Genomic DNA, 16,379 nt, shown 5'->3' with positions numbered 1-16,379 from the left:
GCTTTGTACTGAGTTGGCCAAAAGGTTCAGGTTTTTCCATAAGATGTTACAGAAAAACCCGAACGAACTTTTTGGCCAACCCAATAGTATTGTCTCAAATCTGGGACGGTTATGCTTCCTGCTTTATTCTTTTTTATAAATTTATTTATTAATTTATTTTTGGCTGCATTGGGTCTTCATTGCTGGAACTTGTGTCCCCTGCATTGGCAGACGGATTCTTAACCACTGCGCCACCAGGGAAGTCCCCTGCTTTGTTCTTTTTCCTCAGGATTTCTTTGGCAATTCTGGGTATTTTATAGTTCTATATGAATTTTAGGATTATCAGTTCTAGAAGTTTTCGTGTGGAGTCTTTAGGGTCTTCTACATATTTAGTTGGTGAAAAAGTGCCTTTGGCTTTTAAGTAAAAATAAAAGACACACTTTTAATTTTCACCAAGAATTTTATTGAACAACGTATTCACTCTTTCGTTCTACCTTCCGCCATTTTTCAGGCAACTTCATAATTCCATCTTCCCAAAACTTTTTTTTAAAAATATTTATTTATTTAATTTATTTACCTTTGGCTGTGTTGGGTCTTTGTTGCTGCATGTGGGCTTTCTCTAGTTGCGGCGAGCAGGGGCTACTCTTTGTTGTGGTGTGCAGGCTTCTCATTGTGGTGGCTTCTCTTGTTGCAGAGCACGGGCTCTAGGCGTGTGGGCTTCAGTGGTTGTGGAATGCAGGCTCAGTAGTGGCTCCCGGGCTCTAGAGCACAGGCTCACCAGTTGTGGTGCACGGGCCTAGTTGCTCCGCAGCATGCAGGACCTTCCCGGACCAGGGCTTGAACCGTGTCCCCTGCATTGGCAGGCGGATTCTTAACCACTGCGCCACCAGGGAAGCTCCCACAAAACTTTTTGAGCAAAGAACTGTTCCAGGTGCCTTTTACAGTCTTCCAGGGAGTTGAAATTTTTTCTATTAAGAGAATTTTGTAAAGACCTAAATAAATGGAAATCCAAAGGTGCAATGTCTGGTGAATATGGCGGATGAATCAGAACTTCCCAGCCAAGTTGTAGTAGTTTTTGCCTGGTCATCAAAGAAACTAGTGGTCTTGCATTATCCTGATGGAAGATTATGCGTTTTCTGTTCACTAATTCCAGATGCTTTTCAATGAGTGCTGCTTTCATTTGGTCTAATTGGGATCAGTACTTGTTGGAATTAATCGTTTGGTTTTCCGGAAGGAGATCATAATAGAGGACTCCCTTCCAATCCATATACACAACATCACCTTCTTTGGATGAAGACTGGCCTTTGGTGTGGCTGGTGATGGTGCATTTCTCTTGCCCCACGATCTCTTCCATTTCACATTATTGTACAGTATCCACTTTTCAATCACCCATCACAATTTGTTTTAAAAATGGAACATTTTCATTATGTTTAAGTAGAGAATTGCATGGGAAATACAGTCAAGAAGGTTTTCTCTGCTTATGTGGAATGCAAACATCAAAGTGATGAACATAACCAAGCTGGTGCAAGTGATTTTCAACGCTTGATCTGGATATTTTGAGTACGTTGGCTATCTCCTGTATGGTATAATATTGACTGCTCTCAATTAATGTTCTCTGTTTGATCGCTATCAACTTCAACTGGTCTACCCGACCACAGAGCATCATCCAGCGAGAAATCTCCAGTAAGACTTTGCAAACCACTTTTGACACGTTCGGTCCGTCACAGCACCTTCTCCATACACTGCACAAATCTTTTTTTGCATTTAGGTTGTGTTTTTACCTTTTTTGAAATAATAAAGCATAATATGCTGAAAATGTTGCTTTTTCTTCCATCTTCAATATTAAAATTCAAGAGTTTTGATACGTCTTTTTTTAAATGCATGCTGATATGACAGCTGTCACATACAGGCTAACGAAATTGTTTTTAATGAAGTTAAAGACAATTAAGTGCTACTGAGCCATCTTAAAGAAAGAGCCGAATGAACATTTTGGCCCACCCAGTAGTATTCAGATCATCTGCAAATGATGGCAACTTTACCTCTTCCCTTCCAATTTGGATGACTTTTATTTCTTTTTCTTGTCTGATTGCTGTGGCGAGGACTTCCAGTACTATGTTGAATAGAGGTGGTGAGAGTGGGCAGCATTGTCTTGGAACATGACTGTTTCTTACTCTGACTTCCACACGATTAGGAATTGTGTCCTGAGTAGTGGTGGGCTCAGCTGAGTAGCACTGGGAGTCAGATGCCAGTCATGGACTGAGTCAAAAAGTTTGGTAGCTTCCCTGTGATCTCAGTTCCTCTCTCATGTTACACCTGAGTGATGTAAGCTCCTCTCAGCAGTGCCTGCAGAGAGGGGAAAACAAGCTTTCACCTGCATCAGTGATTGCTGTGGACCTAAGGATCAACACTCTAGGACTTCCCTGGTGGCACAGTGGTTAAGAATCCACCTGCCAATGCAGGGGACAAGGGTTCGAGCCCTGGTCTGGGAAGATCCCACATGCTGTGGAGCAACGAAGCCCGTGCGCCACAACTACTGAACCTGTGCTATAGAGCCCAAGAACTACAGCTGCTGAGCCCGTGTGCCACAACTAATGAAGGCCGTGTGCCTGGTGCCTGTGCTCTGCAATGAGAAGCCCGCACACCAGAACTAGAGAAAAGCACACGTGCAGCAACAAAGACACAACACAGCCAAAAAAAAAAAAAAAAAGTGATCAACACTCTGGTCCTTGATTTTTCCTGAGAAGCTGATATGTTCTCAATAGAGAGAAAAAACTTTTAAAAATTATGAATAAACTAGATTACAGTATACGACAATGAATACTAGACTCTCTTGGAACTAGGAGTAAAAAATGAAAGAAAACCCTCAGTCATAGCAAAAGAAATATCAGAAAGATTAAACAAAAAGCTATTTGAGAGTTTTGTTTTAAAAGTATGTGCCAGGGGCTTCCCTGGTGGCGCAGTGGTTGAGAGTCCGCCTGCCGATGCAGGGGACACGGGTTTGTGCCCCGGTCCGGGAGGATCCCACATGCCGCAGAGCGGCTGGGCCCGTGAGCCATGGCCACTGAGCCTGTGCATCCGGAGCCTGTGCTCCGCAGCAGGAGAGGCCGCAGCAGTGAGAGGCCCGCGTACCGCAAAAAAAAAAAAAAAAAGTATGTGCCGAAGAACTGTCTTTTTAGTAACACTATTTTTGGGAAACACCATAGTGTATAAAGAGGCACCCACGTGGTGTAGCAGCTGTAAGGTCTGGGCTCTGAGTGTGAAGAGGCCTCCTAAGCCTACATGGGCCCAGAAGCCCAAGACATCCCATGATTTCTGTGCACAGGTTTTGAGGAAAAGATCCATTTTTGAGTTGAATCTTCACTAATAAGTAAGTTAGGACCTCCCTTCTTCTGATCTTGAAAAGTTAAAGGAGTAGATGAAGGGTTTTCTAAATTTACATAATTTCTCACTAATTAATCTTTAGAGTCCCGCCCCCCCCACCCCCCCGCCACCCGGTTTTCATACAAAACAAGTGGTTCCACACACACAGGATTTTCAGCCATAATACATTACGACACTTAGTGACAATCTTTTTTATGTCATTTTATCCACACAGTATTGTAGTGCTTAACAGAATACTGAAAATATCGTCCAACATTCTAATTTTAAGTGCAATACTCAGAACAGTTGTTGAGTTTAGGAAAAAGGCATATAATGTTCTAAGAAAAAACCCTCTATTTGGAGTGTGAGGAAGTTTTACTGTGACAGTAACTTCCTTTACTTCCTCACTTCTAATAAACTAACGTTAAATAATGAATTGTAACTGTCTTCACCAAAATTCTCTACAATTGTGTAATTACTCTGCAGTGTAACCTCAAGGAGTTGAGAGAAAAAAATGAGGCATCCTCTGAAGTTCTTCCAGAGACATGTCAGTGCTTCCCTTCTCAGTGATACCTGGTGACGCTGACGGGCACCTCCCTTGGACTGGAGGCTTCCTGGGGCCGGGTGCCCAAGTTCCCAAGTGCAGGCTCGCGTGCGGCCAAGGTCACAGCTTCCTGTGTACCTTCTGGTGCTGGATCAGGTGGCCGTGCTGGTTAAAGGCGCGGCCGCACTCCCCACACTCATAGGGCCTCTCGCCTGTGTGGATGCGTTGGTGCTGCACGAGCACCGAGTACTGGCTGAAGGCCTTGCCGCAGCGGCTACACTCATAGGGCCTCTCGCCTGTGTGGGTCCTCAGGTGCACGATCAGCGTGGCCTTCAGGCTGAAGGCCTTGTCGCACTGTGCACAGCGGAATGGCCTCTCACCCGTGTGGACCCGCTGGTGCTGGACCAGGGACCTGCGGGCACTGAAGGCGTGGCCACACTCGCTGCACACGTAGGGCTTTTCGCCGGTGTGGACCCGCTGGTGCTGGGTCAGGTGGGAGTGCTGCACGAAGGCCTTGCCGCACGCGTAGCAGCCATAGGGCTTCTCCTCGGTGTGGATACGTTCGTGGTTCAGGAGGGTGGAGCGGTGCCGGAAGGCCTTGCCGCACTCGCTGCACTCGTAGGGCTTCTCGCCTGTGTGCACGCTGTGGTGCTGGATGAGGACGGAGCGGTCGCTGAAGGCGCGGCCACACTCGCCGCAGGCGTAGGGCTTCTCCCCGGTGTGGACCCGCTGGTGCTGGAGCAGCGTCCTCTTCACGCTGAAGGCGCGGCCGCACTCCGCGCATGCGTGCGGCTTCTCCCCGGTGTGCACCCGCCGGTGGCTGCGCAGCACAGTGCTGTGGTTGAAGGCCTTCCCGCACACGCCGCACACGTAGGGCCTCTCCCCGGTGTGGATGCGCTGGTGCTGGAGCAGGTGGGAGAGCTGTGTGAAGGCCTTGCGACACTCGAGACACTCATGTGGCTTCTCCCCCGTGTGGATCTTGTGATGCTGAGCCAGATCTGAGCTCACTCGAAAGGCCTTTCCACACTCGTGACACGCGTAGGGCTTCTCGCCCGTGTGGATCCTCCTGTGCTTGCTGAGGACCGAGCTCTGGCTGAAGGCCTTGCCGCACACGCCGCACACGTAGGGCCTCTCCCCGGTGTGGGTTCTCTGGTGCTGGAGGAGGTGGGAGCTCCGCCCAAAGCACTTCCCGCACTCCACGCACCGGTAGGGTCTCTCCCCGCCAGGAACGGCTGGTCGCTGAGCGACAGGCATGCCCTGACTCAAGGCCCGGCCTTCAGGGGGGCCGGCGTGGCTGGGACTCAGACAGAAGCTCTCCTCGGGCTCGCAGCTTCCCTGGTCACTCCACTCGGCTGGCGTTTTCCTCAGAGCCGTTGGTGCTTCCTGTGAAGTGAGCGGCCTCAGACTCAAGGCTCTGCCCTGGTCCCGCTCCGTGTTTTCACAGCCTGAAAAAACAGAACCAAAGTGAGTGTGTTAAACGCACTTGAAACTGCAGAGCAATTGCCGCCCTGAAGGCGCTTCACTGGAGCAGGGAGGCCCCTGAATGCCCGTGGCTGAGAAGCCACCAGCAGGTGGCACAAAAGGTGCCCAGGCCAACCGTGTGGCTGGAGAGAAGGCCGGCTCCAGTCCGAGGGCCCCTGTGAGGGGCACACGAGGTCAGAGCCCACTGCCACCCCAGCCCCGCCCTCCCTGGAGTGTCCAGAGGCCATTGGAGGTGGAATCGAGGCAGGACCACACCTAGGACCGTGGTGGGTGGGAAGGGGGCTGCTAGGGAGATGCGTGAGCACTGCGTGCGTGTCCAGAAGACTGCTTCCTGGGGGACAAGACAGGGCTTTCAGGTGTCAGTGAGGGTGGCAGAGAACGCCAGGGGATGTTTCTACAGTCAGGTCAGGGGCTCTGTAGGCTGAGTGGGCGGAGCAGGGGGTGCCAAGGACATTTTTTTAAATCTCGGAGACAGAGCCGCTGAACTGACATCACCAGGAGACAGGACTGTCCTGGAGGACGGCCTGCTCAGAGCAATGTCCATCAAGGACACTCAGCAGGTGGAGCTGGCCCGAGGCAGGGCTGTGACAGCACGAGATGGGGGACAGGACGGAGCCAGTTCTCCCACGATCCTCCCAGTGGGCATCTCAGCTCCCACTGTGCTGCTGCCTCTAGCTTCCCAAAGGCCTCGCTGGGGACAGTGTTAAAAACGGCGGTCGCTGAGGGACATGCCAGCGTGAGAAGCCCCGGGGGCCGAGGAAGATCCGAGGAGGGAACTCTCACTCCCTTGCCACACAGGACACTCCTGGGGCCTGTGACAGGTGCCAGGGCCGGCAGCCCTTGGGGAAAGCAGACTGACAAATGCTATCCCAGAAACACCAGGAGATCACGAGCTAGAATGGCACCAATGTGCGTGCCCGTGGTGCCTGCCTCTCCCTCCCCTCCTCTGGGACTTCTCAGCTCAGGGGACCTGCATTCTGCTTCACAGTGAAGACCCAGAAGCCCCTCCCTGCCTGAATCTGGTGGTTAAAGGTCTTTCTGGAGTTTCTGATTAGGAAGCATACTGAATGGCAACCAGGCATGTTGTCACCAAACTGCTTTTTCTGTAGTAAGAATATTTTCAAGTCCCATCAGCTTCTCTTTTCTTTTCTTTTTTGGTGGTAACAGCATTATTGAGATATAAGTTTTACTTTTTAATTCACTCAGAACTTGGTTTGAGAAGACAGGGCTCCCTCAAACCCCAACCAGGACCCTTGGAAAATAATGGGCTCGGAACGCAAGCAGTCCCTCCACCAAGCAAGGGAGCTTCTAAGGTAGTCTTTGACTGAAGTGTTTGGAAAGAGATTTGTGCCAACGGGGTCAACATGTGCTTGATTTGACCTGTGATGTCTTGTGACATCCAGGAAATGGTTACCTTGGAGGGACTTAGACATACCAAACGCTAATACTTCTTGCAAAAGGATGGAGGCAGGGGCTTCCCTGGTGGCACAGTGGTTGAGAATCCGCCTGCCAATGCCGGGGACACGGGTTCCAGCCCTGGTCCGGGAAGATCCCACATGCCGCGGAGCAACTAAGCCCGTGCGCCACAACTACTGAAGCCTGCGTGCCTAGAGCCTGTGCTCCCCAACAAGAGAAGCCACTGCAACGAGAAGCCTGCACACCGCAGTGGAGAGTAGCCCCGGCTTGCCCCAACTAGAGAAAGCCCGTGGGCAGCAACGAAGACCCAACGCAGTCAAAAGTAAACATAAATGGGCTTCCCTGGTGGCGCAGTGGTTGGGAGTCCGCCTGCCGATGCAGGGGACACGGGTTCGTGCCCCGGTCCGGGAAGATCCCACATGCTGCGGAGCGGCTGGGCCCGTGAGCCATGGCCGCTGAGCCTGTGCATCTGGAGCCTGTGCTCTGCAACGGGAGAGGCCACAACAGTGAGAGGCCCGCATACCACACACACACAAAAAAAATAATAAAATAAATTTATTTTAAAAAACCCCAAAAAACATTTAAAAAAAAAAAAAAAAGGATGGTGGCAGCCCGACTGCAGCAAACCCTCAGCAGAGGGTCATCTCAGAAGAGGCAGGACCAGGGCTGGGGAGACTTACCCAAAGCTCCTTAAAGAAGTCACACTGAGGGCGAGGGGCCCCCACAGTGGTGTAGAGGCTGGGGCCCCACCCCGAGCTTCAGCTGCCCCCGACACGGGGACATCCTGGCTTCCCCACCCACACTGCTCTCCAGGGCTCAGGTGGGTGTCTGCCTGCAGCCAGGCCGCTTCATCTGGAGGGGCCACCAGCACATCCACATCCAAAGTCCAGAAGGGAGCCTGGCTCCTCCCCCTGCAGCCGGGGGCCTTCAGGACCCACGCCTCTCTTCTGATTCCCTTGTTTTCTGGCCGCACCATGTGCCACGTGGGATCTTAGTTCCCTGGCCAGGGATCAAACCTGCACCCCCCGCATTGGAAGCGCGGAGTCTTAACCACTGGACCGCCAGGGAAGCCCCTCTTCTGTTCTTCTCTTCCTCCTCCAGCCCCAGTGTCCAAGCCCTTGTTCCTGTTGCCAAACAGTCACCGCCCTCTGCTTCCAAGCACTGCCTCTTCATCAGAGACAGTGGGGGCCCCTCCCCGGGACCCTCGGAAGAACACAACCTCAATCTGGCAAAGTCTCGTGACTGCACTGACCAATCCAGCTGTGATTCCCATGTTCTTCTACCAGTAATGTCATTATTGTATTATTTAAGACAACACGCATTATTATATCATTTTGTTAACGGCTTTCCCCCAGGGGCTAGAAACCTGGAAAGAGCATCTCTTCCACCCCGACAGCAAGAAAAAGCCAGACAATCTACAAAATCTTAACTTTTCTGAATCCATCACAGAACTAATGTCACAATAATAACCAACTGAGCTGAAATCTAGGGGAAGACAGGTGCTTGGAGACAGGTGTGTGGGGTGGCCCACGGCTGAAGGGAGGGTGAGAGGAAGATGGAAGGCAGGGCCACCACACAAGAGGCTCGGAGACTCCAGCTAAAACCTCAACAGATTGACAGAGAGCCCCTGGGAGCATGGGCACGAGGGCGCGGCTCCATGGACCGCCCCTGGGGGTAGTAGCACAGGGAGCCTCCCTTGGGGGTTCAGGTCTGAAAGAGGGGGGAGCCTTCTCTACAGAACAGAAGTTGTGAGTCACTGGGGGAGGGTAAGCAAACTTGACACTCTGGGGACAGATGAAAATCAGGGCTGGGGGAAGGGAAGACTACCCTGTGCTTGGGGGGTGGGGGTGGGCAAGGGGCAGGAAACGACCCTGGGCCCAGACAGTTAGAACCTCCTTCAGCTGGGGGAGGGCTGAGCCCAAGGACCGACCAGGACAGCAGGGGTGGCTCCATCCCTGCTTCCCCAAGTCTAACAAGTGCTGAGCAACAAGCCACAGCAGGCTACTGCGGGTGGAGGAAGCCTCTGAGGTACAGAGACACACGGGAGACTGAGCGTCCCCGGCCTGCATGAGGAAGTGCCTGTGGAATCTGCATCTGGTGGCGCCCTGAAGGCAACTATGGGCACAAAAGAACCCAGCCCAGCTCCTGACTGAACTGACTGCCTTTCACACTAAGTTGAGCAGGAGAGGCTGTGCTTCCAGACAGACAGTTTGCCTCTTTCGCTGTCCCATGAGTGATGGCTGACATTCAATAAAAAAGTAAGAGATACCAAAAAAGAAAAGGTTGTGTGAGTGCACGCACATGCGTGCACACACACACACACACACAATCAAGACACTAAGTGGCAATACGCCAGGCTCAGAGGTGACCCGTGTGTTGGAACGACCTGCATGATCAGACACAAGACACAGCGACAGAGGTAAAGGATGCCTTTGATGTGCTCCTCATTAGACTCAACTCAGCTGAGGAAACGACCAGGGAGCTTATAAATAGGTCAACAGAAATTATTCAAACTGAAACACAAAGAGAAAAATGAACAGTAAACAATAAAAACAACACTAAACAGAGCTGTGGGTCAATACTGAACAGCCCAACTTGCACGTTGTTAGAATCCCAGGAGAAGACAGAGGACAAGGAAGTAAAACATCTGAAAAGATAATGGCTGGGATTTTTCCAACAATAACGGATGATATCAAAACACAGATCCAAGATCAAAGAAACATAAACATGTTTCCTATTCAAACTCCTAAAAACCAAAGAGAAGGAGAAAAATCTTAGACGCAGCTACAGGGAAAAAAAACCACAGAGAACACAGAGGAACGAAAGTAAGAAATACAGCAGACTCGTCATCAGAAACCTTCACGTCAGAAGACAATGCACGGACATCCTTCGAGTGCTGAGAGGAAAACGCTTGTGAATTTACAACTCTGTGCCCAGCAAAAAATACCTTTCAAAAAAAAAAGATAATTTTTTGAAAAGAAAGAAACCAATGGACAGAGTTTCCAACCATGAAATCCACATTAATGTTAAAGGAAGTTCTTCATGGGGAAAAAATATACCTGACAGAAACTTGGAATCGCACAAAGAAATGACGGTTTTTGGAAATGGTTAAAATGAAGGTAAATATAAAAGACTACGAAAAAGTTTGCTAAGTCACTCTAAAAGGCAACTGTCTAAAGCAAAAACAGTAGTTACGTATTGTGGTTTTACAACATATATAAAACTTAGGACAGTATCATAAAATTGGGGAAGAAGGAACAGGGAAGTTGTTAAGGACTGAAAATTTGTGTCCTCCCAAATTCGTATTCTGAAGCCCTAACCCCCAGTGTGATGGTATTTGGAGGTGGGGCCTTTGGGAAGTGCTTAGGGCTAGTTGAGGTCATCAGGGCAGGCCACAGTGATGAGAACAGTGTCCTTATGTCTCCTCAGGCACAGAGAGTCAAGTGAACACACAGCAAGAAAGTGGCCGCCTGCACAGTTGGTAAGACTCCACGCTCCCAATGCAGGGGGCCTGGGTTCAATCCCTGATCAGGGAACTAGATCCCACACGCATGCCACAACTAAGGAGCCCATGTGCTGCAACTAAGGAGCTGGCAAGCTGCAACCAAGGAGCTGGCAAGCCACAACTAAGACCTGGTGCAAATAAATAAATAAATATTGAAAGAAAGGGAAGGGAGGGAAGGGAGGGAAGGGGGGAAGGGAGGGAGGGAGGGAGGGAGGGAGGGAGGGAGGAAGGAAGGAAGGGAGGAAGGAAGGAAGGAAGGAAGTACAGTCTGTCAGTCAGTCTGCCTTTGGCCCCTGCTTCTCTCTATGCGATGTGTCTTTTTCTCTGGCTGCCTTTAAAATGTTCTCTGTCACCAGTTGTCAACATTTAATCATGATGTGGTTTAGTGTAATTTTATTCATGTTTATTATGCATAGGGTCCCTTGAGCTTCTTAGATTTCTGAGTTTATAATTTTCATCAAATTTGGAAAAACTTCAACTGTCACTTCTTCAAATATTTTTCCTGCTTTGTTCCCATCAATGATATATATCAGGCTATTTCAGGTTCTCCCACAGCTCACCGATATTCTTCAATCTTTTTTAGCCTTTGTCCTGTTTCCTTTTCAAAAGTTTCCATGCCTTTGTTTTCAAGTTCACTAATCCTTTCTTCTGCAATGTTTAATCTGCCACTAATTTTACTCAGTGAATTTTTCATCTCATCGTTGTTTTCATCTTTAGAAATTAGATTTGGGTTTAAAAAAAATAATCTTCCATGCCTCTACCTAATACACTATTTCCTGTAGCTCCCTGAACATATGGAATTTATTCTGTTTTAATATCCTTGTCTCCCAATTCTATCATCCCTGTCATTTCTGGTCAGTTTCACTTGACTGGTTCTTCTTCTAATCATGGCTGTATTTTCTTGCTTCTTGTTATCTCTGGTTAGATGCTGGACATCATGGATTTCCCCTTGCTTGGTGCTGGATACTTCTGAATTTTTATAAACATTATTGAGCTTTGTTCTAATATGTGGCTAAGTTACTTGGAAACTGTATGGTTCTTGCCTTTCAACTCTGTTCAGTCTGACCAGGGCAGTGTTTAAGGTTATTTCCCCCCAATTAGTGAGGCAAGACCCTACTCAGTACTCTACCTGATGATGCCTTGTGAGTTACAAGGTTTTCCACTCTTGCTGGTGGGAAGAGACAGTGTTCCCAGCCTTGTGTGAGCACTGGGAACTGTATTTATTAGCTTACAGTTCTGTAGGCCACGATTCTGTATGGCGGGGATGGGTTCTCTGCTCAGGGTATCACAAGGCTGAGCTAAAGTGTCAGCCAGTCTGAAATCCTGTGTGAAGGCTCAGCTCTTTTTTATTGTTGGCAGCATTTAGCTCCTTGGAGCTGCAGGGCCGAGGCGACCATTTCCCTGCTGGATGCTGCCTGGGGGTCACTCTCTGCTCCTACCTGCATCTTTAAGGCAGCAATGATGCATCAAATCCATCTGCTTTAAAAAAAATTTTTTTAATTAATAAATTTATTTTTGGCCACACAGAGCAGCTTGTGAGATCTTAGTTCCCTGACCAGGGACTGAACCTGGGCCAAGGCAGTGAAAGTGCTGAGTCCTAACCACTGGACTGCCAGGGAATTCCCTCCTCCTGCTTTGAATTTGACTTGTCTCTGACCTCCAGACCCAGATTTAGAGCATTCTCTGTTCCTTAAAGGCAACAGTGCCATTTCACATAACCTAATCATAAAACACATAACCACAGTCCTGCGGATTATGCAGGGCATGTATAGCAGGGATCAGAGGGCAGGGATCCTGGGGCTATCTTAGTTGGCTTGGTGTCCTCACAAAATATCATAGACTGGGGGGCTCAAACAACAGGAGGCTGGGAAGCCCAAGATCAAGGTGCCAGCAAGGTAGATTTCATTCTGAGGCCTCTTCTGTTGGCTTGCAGGCGGCTGCCACCCTCCCATCTGGCCTCTCCGTTGGTTCTCTTCTATTAGAACCTGTTCAAGTTTTGTGCCCATTTTTCTTATTGGGTGTTTCTTCGTATTTTATTCTCTTCAGAGCAATTTATTTATTAAGTGTGCACTGTACTCATAAATGGTAACGGTATTCGATAGGTTCTTCATTTAAATATCTGAATTCACTGTCATCTGTTTAATAAGATTTTTACATGTTCTTAAAAACTTATACTATGTTTTTTTTTAAGCGGAAAACAAGTTTTAGTTCTTTTTTTTTCACTTATGAGCCTCATCATCACAAGAGTAAAGCTGGTAGGTCAAAGAAATAATTACTCATTTGCATGGAAAAGTATCATTTCTAATGTTTGAAGCTTCCTGAATGGGTGGCTTCTGGCCTGATGCCAGAGTAACAAGACAAGAAAGACGACTTTAATGGTGAAGAATAATTGAACATTTCAGGAGGTAACTCCCTCCATCATCCATGGCACAAACACAGTGCACAACAGACCCAGGCTGCCGTGAATGCGGGGATGGGCTGCCTCTTGCCCCACACTCTCAGGATGGCAGCTTCATCGTTGTTTCAAGTGTACAGCAACAACAAGACAAATAAGGGGGAAAAAGCAAGTCCACCGAAACCAATTTTTTAATTTAACCCCCCCCACCGGCATTCTGTAGAGACTGTGTGTGCTGTGTAATGAGAACACACACGCTGCATCACAGCAGCCTGGGAACCTCCTCGTGTTCTTGTGAACCACGAGCCAGACACGTCAGGGATTTTGTACTGGATCGAAAAGAAGATGAGACACACACTCACCCCAGGGACAGGACGTGCTGTCTTGTTGCACACAAGCTGTCATGTGGTCATACGTGAAGTTGTCTGCAAAAGGAACAGAGAGTTGAAGGGACAACAAAACTAATGCCTCTCGCAAGAGTGGAAAATCCTCTCATTTGCTGTTATAAGACGGAAGTGCAATTCATTGGGTTAAGACAGCAGGGCCAGGCAGGCGCACACGCTTCTCCCTTTGAGGAGCCGCTGGGCGAGGCTGAGGCACATGGTGGCGGCCCGGGCTGCAGCAGGCAGCTCCTGCTCTGTGCACACCCCTCATTTCTCAGACCCCGTCCTCTGGGGCCTGCGGGTGGGGGGCAGAGTGAGCAGGTGCTTCTGTGCGAAAGCTTCTCTCTCCAACCCACCATGCTCTTGGAGAACAGCGGTCTCTTTAGCATCAGATCTGAAGGGCACTCGTCTTAAGACCTCCATCAGGTGAAAGCACAGCTGGTCCACCAGGGACCCAGGTCTGGTTGGGGGCAGCTGTTTTCTTGCCCCCTGCAGCTGCAGTCAAAGATTTGCTCAACATGATGCTGTGCCTTTTCTACATTCCCTGGAAAATCGCATTCCTCCGGGTCCAGTGAAGTTACTGCTCCTCTGAGGATACCTGATTCTGCGGGTCAGTAAGAGGCGGGCTGTCTGTAACACCTGGTGTCCCTCCACACAGTACCTAGAGACCTGGAGTGGAGCAGCCATGGGATTGGTGCCGTGCTGTCCTCACAGCCAGAGGGGCCACGTCCTGCAGGGCAGGCTGGCTGAGGTTCCCTGAGACTCCTGTCCTTGTCCTTCACTGGATGTCGCCCACCCCCACCCCGCCCTAAAGCAACTGCTGGCCACTGCCCTCAGGACTGGACGCATCTGCCAGCACCCTCCCTTCTACACTTTCCTCCATAAAGTCTGGTACTTCGTCTGTTAGATTAACTACTGGACACATCACCTCTCTGATGCTGCTGTAAATGTTATCTTTAAGAAAATCACATTTTTAAAAAAGTTTTTTTCTCTTTTGCTGTTGTACCTATATGAGATGGTGGATGTTACCTAAACTCATGGTGGTTATTATTTCACAATATATTTAAGTCAAATCATTATGCTCTACACCTTAAACTTGTAATGTCATGTCAATTATATCTCAATAAAACTAGAAAAAAAATCATACCTTTGGTGTTGATAAATAGAAATAAAACTGATTCTGTACCTAGCAAACTCTCTTGTGAATTCTAGTCAATCTTACAAGAGAAAATCATATGATTTTCAACGACTTCTTTCCAGTTCTGTAGCTTCAACCTTGTTGCTGTGTTCCGTCTGTCCTGCCTTATTCTGGGTGGGACGGCCGGACGGCGCCACGTGGCCGTGGATGGTAGGCTCCCCATCTCAAATAGCCCCGGCCCCACTACCTACCAGGTTAAGAAACTTCCCTTCTACACTGAGGGTGCTTCCTTCTTCCCTCAACCAACAAGGTATCCCTCAAACTCTGGATGTCCCATCAGAACGGGGACCGGCAGGCGCCCGGTCACCATGGGTGCTCTCCCTGCTCTGCCTGGGCCCAACCCACCACCAGGCTGCACTCGCCTCTGTGCTCACTCCCTGCCTGGCCCCACCTGCCCGCAGGGTCCCTCTGCCAAATCAGACCCCAGGAGGAAGCCACTCCGGCCACCTCCCATCAGCACTCGCAGGTGCTCAGCCCTTGGTGCAGGAAGGCGGCTCCCCACTCACCTGAGCGGCCAGTGCCCAGGCCCCAGCGCCCCTCATTTCCCTGTTTGTCCAGGACCCACGGCTCCTCTCCTCGCTCCAGCTGCGAGATCACCTCGGGCTTGGATCCTGGAATTCCTGCTCATGGGGAGGGAAGGCCTTTTGTCTACACAGCATCTGTGAGCACCCTAACCCCGCCCTGGGCAGAGCACACAGACAGACGAGGTCTGCAGAGGGGCCTTACCCACGGAGACCACGTTCCCGTAGGTTTCCATCATCACATGTCGGTAGAGGCCCCGCTGAGCAGGGCCCAGGCGGTCCCACTCCTCCTGGGAGAGGAGCACGGCCACGTCCTCGAAGGTCACCTTGGCCTGGAATGACAGGGGCTGCTGCAGGTCGACTGAGTGTCTCCATCCGAGATGAGGTGGGTGCAAGCAGCATGGGGGTGTGGGGATAGGCTCAGGGATGCGGGGCAGTGACAGGAAGGGGCTGCAGCATCCAGGATGCAGTGATGCTTAGGCTGCCACCAGGAGCCCCCGGCGTGGCGCTGCGCGGGCCTCGGGGTAACTCACCTGGGGCACCGCCGGTGGCGGCAGGAGCCTGGCCGCTGCCATCACCTGATCCCTGGGGTATCTGAGGAAGATGGAAATCGGAGGAGCCTGTGGGACTGAGGAAGAGCAGGGAGCACATGACGGGCCCAGCTGGGCCCCCCGTGAACTCTGACTCCAGTCCCAGAGCTGCACAGATGGACCCCGAGCTCTCGGGCCCAGGAAGGTCCCACCTGAGACACCTGGGGACGCCGTGCACCCCTAGGGCAGTGGGCCGTCTGCCCAGCTCACCTGGCACGGCCTGCAGTGCACGCACAGGCTCGGGTGAGCGCGTCCTCACAGGAGCCAAGCTGTCATCCAGGGAGGCACCGGGCCTGGCTGCCTCCAGAGAGGCTGGGCGTGCACAGTCCTGCCAGGGCCGCACTCCTGTGGGGACCCCATGCCAGGCCCTCCTGTGGCCCACCGATGCCCTGGCCACGCCTGGTTCTGCCCCGGTGGCAGCTCCAGCGGGGGTTGGGTTCTGGTGGGAGTCCAGAGTGACCCAGGGATTTGGTTTGAGCACCTGACAGGGAGGCCCGACGGTGGGCAGGTTCTGGGGAAATGCCAGGCCAAGTAAGCTATCTGTCACCCCCCAACTGCCACACAGAAGTGGGGACCAAGAGCTCCCCTGGCAGGGCGATGGGGCTGACATCACCTGGAGGCCGAGGCGGGTCCGCAACAGGGACACAGAAGCCCAGCAGGCAGATTGCTCGGGGAAAAACGACGCAAGAATGAGGTCAGCCCCCTCAGGCAGGCAGCTCACCAAGCAGGACGCCTCACCTCACACTGTGGGCCTCTGGGGGAGCATGTCAGGGAGCCCCCACCTCACTTTCTTTGTGAAACGTCCAGTGGATGAGTACGTTTACCACAACTTTCAGGAAAATACACACTGAACTCCTGACCGTGGCTGCCTCTGGGGAGCAGAAGCCTTGGCGGAGAGAGGCTGGCCCTCACCGCCCACCCCTCCGTCCACCAGAAATGCCCACTCCCCCAAAACGTGTGTGCGTGCGTGTCTGTGCGTGTAAAGGCAACAAGACTCTAATTAGAA

The 16,379-nt window shown here is 50.8% G+C and overlaps 1 protein-coding gene across 1 annotated transcript; it reads right to left on the bottom strand.

The window, feature by feature from the left end:
* Positions 1 to 3,562: 3,562 nt before the first annotated feature.
* On the bottom strand, positions 3,563 to 15,765 carry ZNF250 (zinc finger protein 250). Its single transcript, XM_082675210.1, has 6 exons — positions 15,584 to 15,765; positions 15,317 to 15,411; positions 14,989 to 15,115; positions 14,769 to 14,882; positions 13,044 to 13,106; positions 3,563 to 5,328 (listed from the first exon to the last, which is right to left on the bottom strand). Exons 2-6 carry the CDS (start codon positions 15,356 to 15,358, stop codon positions 4,004 to 4,006), a joined length of 1,671 nt encoding a protein of 556 aa, XP_082531336.1. The 5' UTR covers positions 15,359 to 15,411; positions 15,584 to 15,765; the 3' UTR covers positions 3,563 to 4,003.
* Positions 15,766 to 16,379: the final 614 nt, after the last annotated feature.

Source organism: Grampus griseus (genome assembly GCF_964374135.1).
Source record: "Grampus griseus genome assembly, chromosome: 17".
NCBI lineage: Eukaryota > Metazoa > Chordata > Mammalia > Artiodactyla > Delphinidae > Grampus > Grampus griseus.
This window is presented reverse-complemented; position numbering and strand designations above follow the sequence as displayed.

Coding starts and splice junctions, on each gene's coding strand:
- ZNF250 (XM_082675210.1), bottom strand. CDS start 15,358: ATGGCAGCGGCCAGGCTCCTGCCGCCACCGGCGGTGCCCCAG. Junction 14,883..14,988: donor CGGGAACGTGGTCTCCGTGG/GTAAGGCCCCTC, acceptor CCCCATGAGCAG/GAATTCCAGGATCCAAGCCC. Junction 5,329..13,043: donor CAGCACGTCCTGTCCCTGGG/GTGAGTGTGTGT, acceptor CTGTTTTTTCAG/GCTGTGAAAACACGGAGCGG.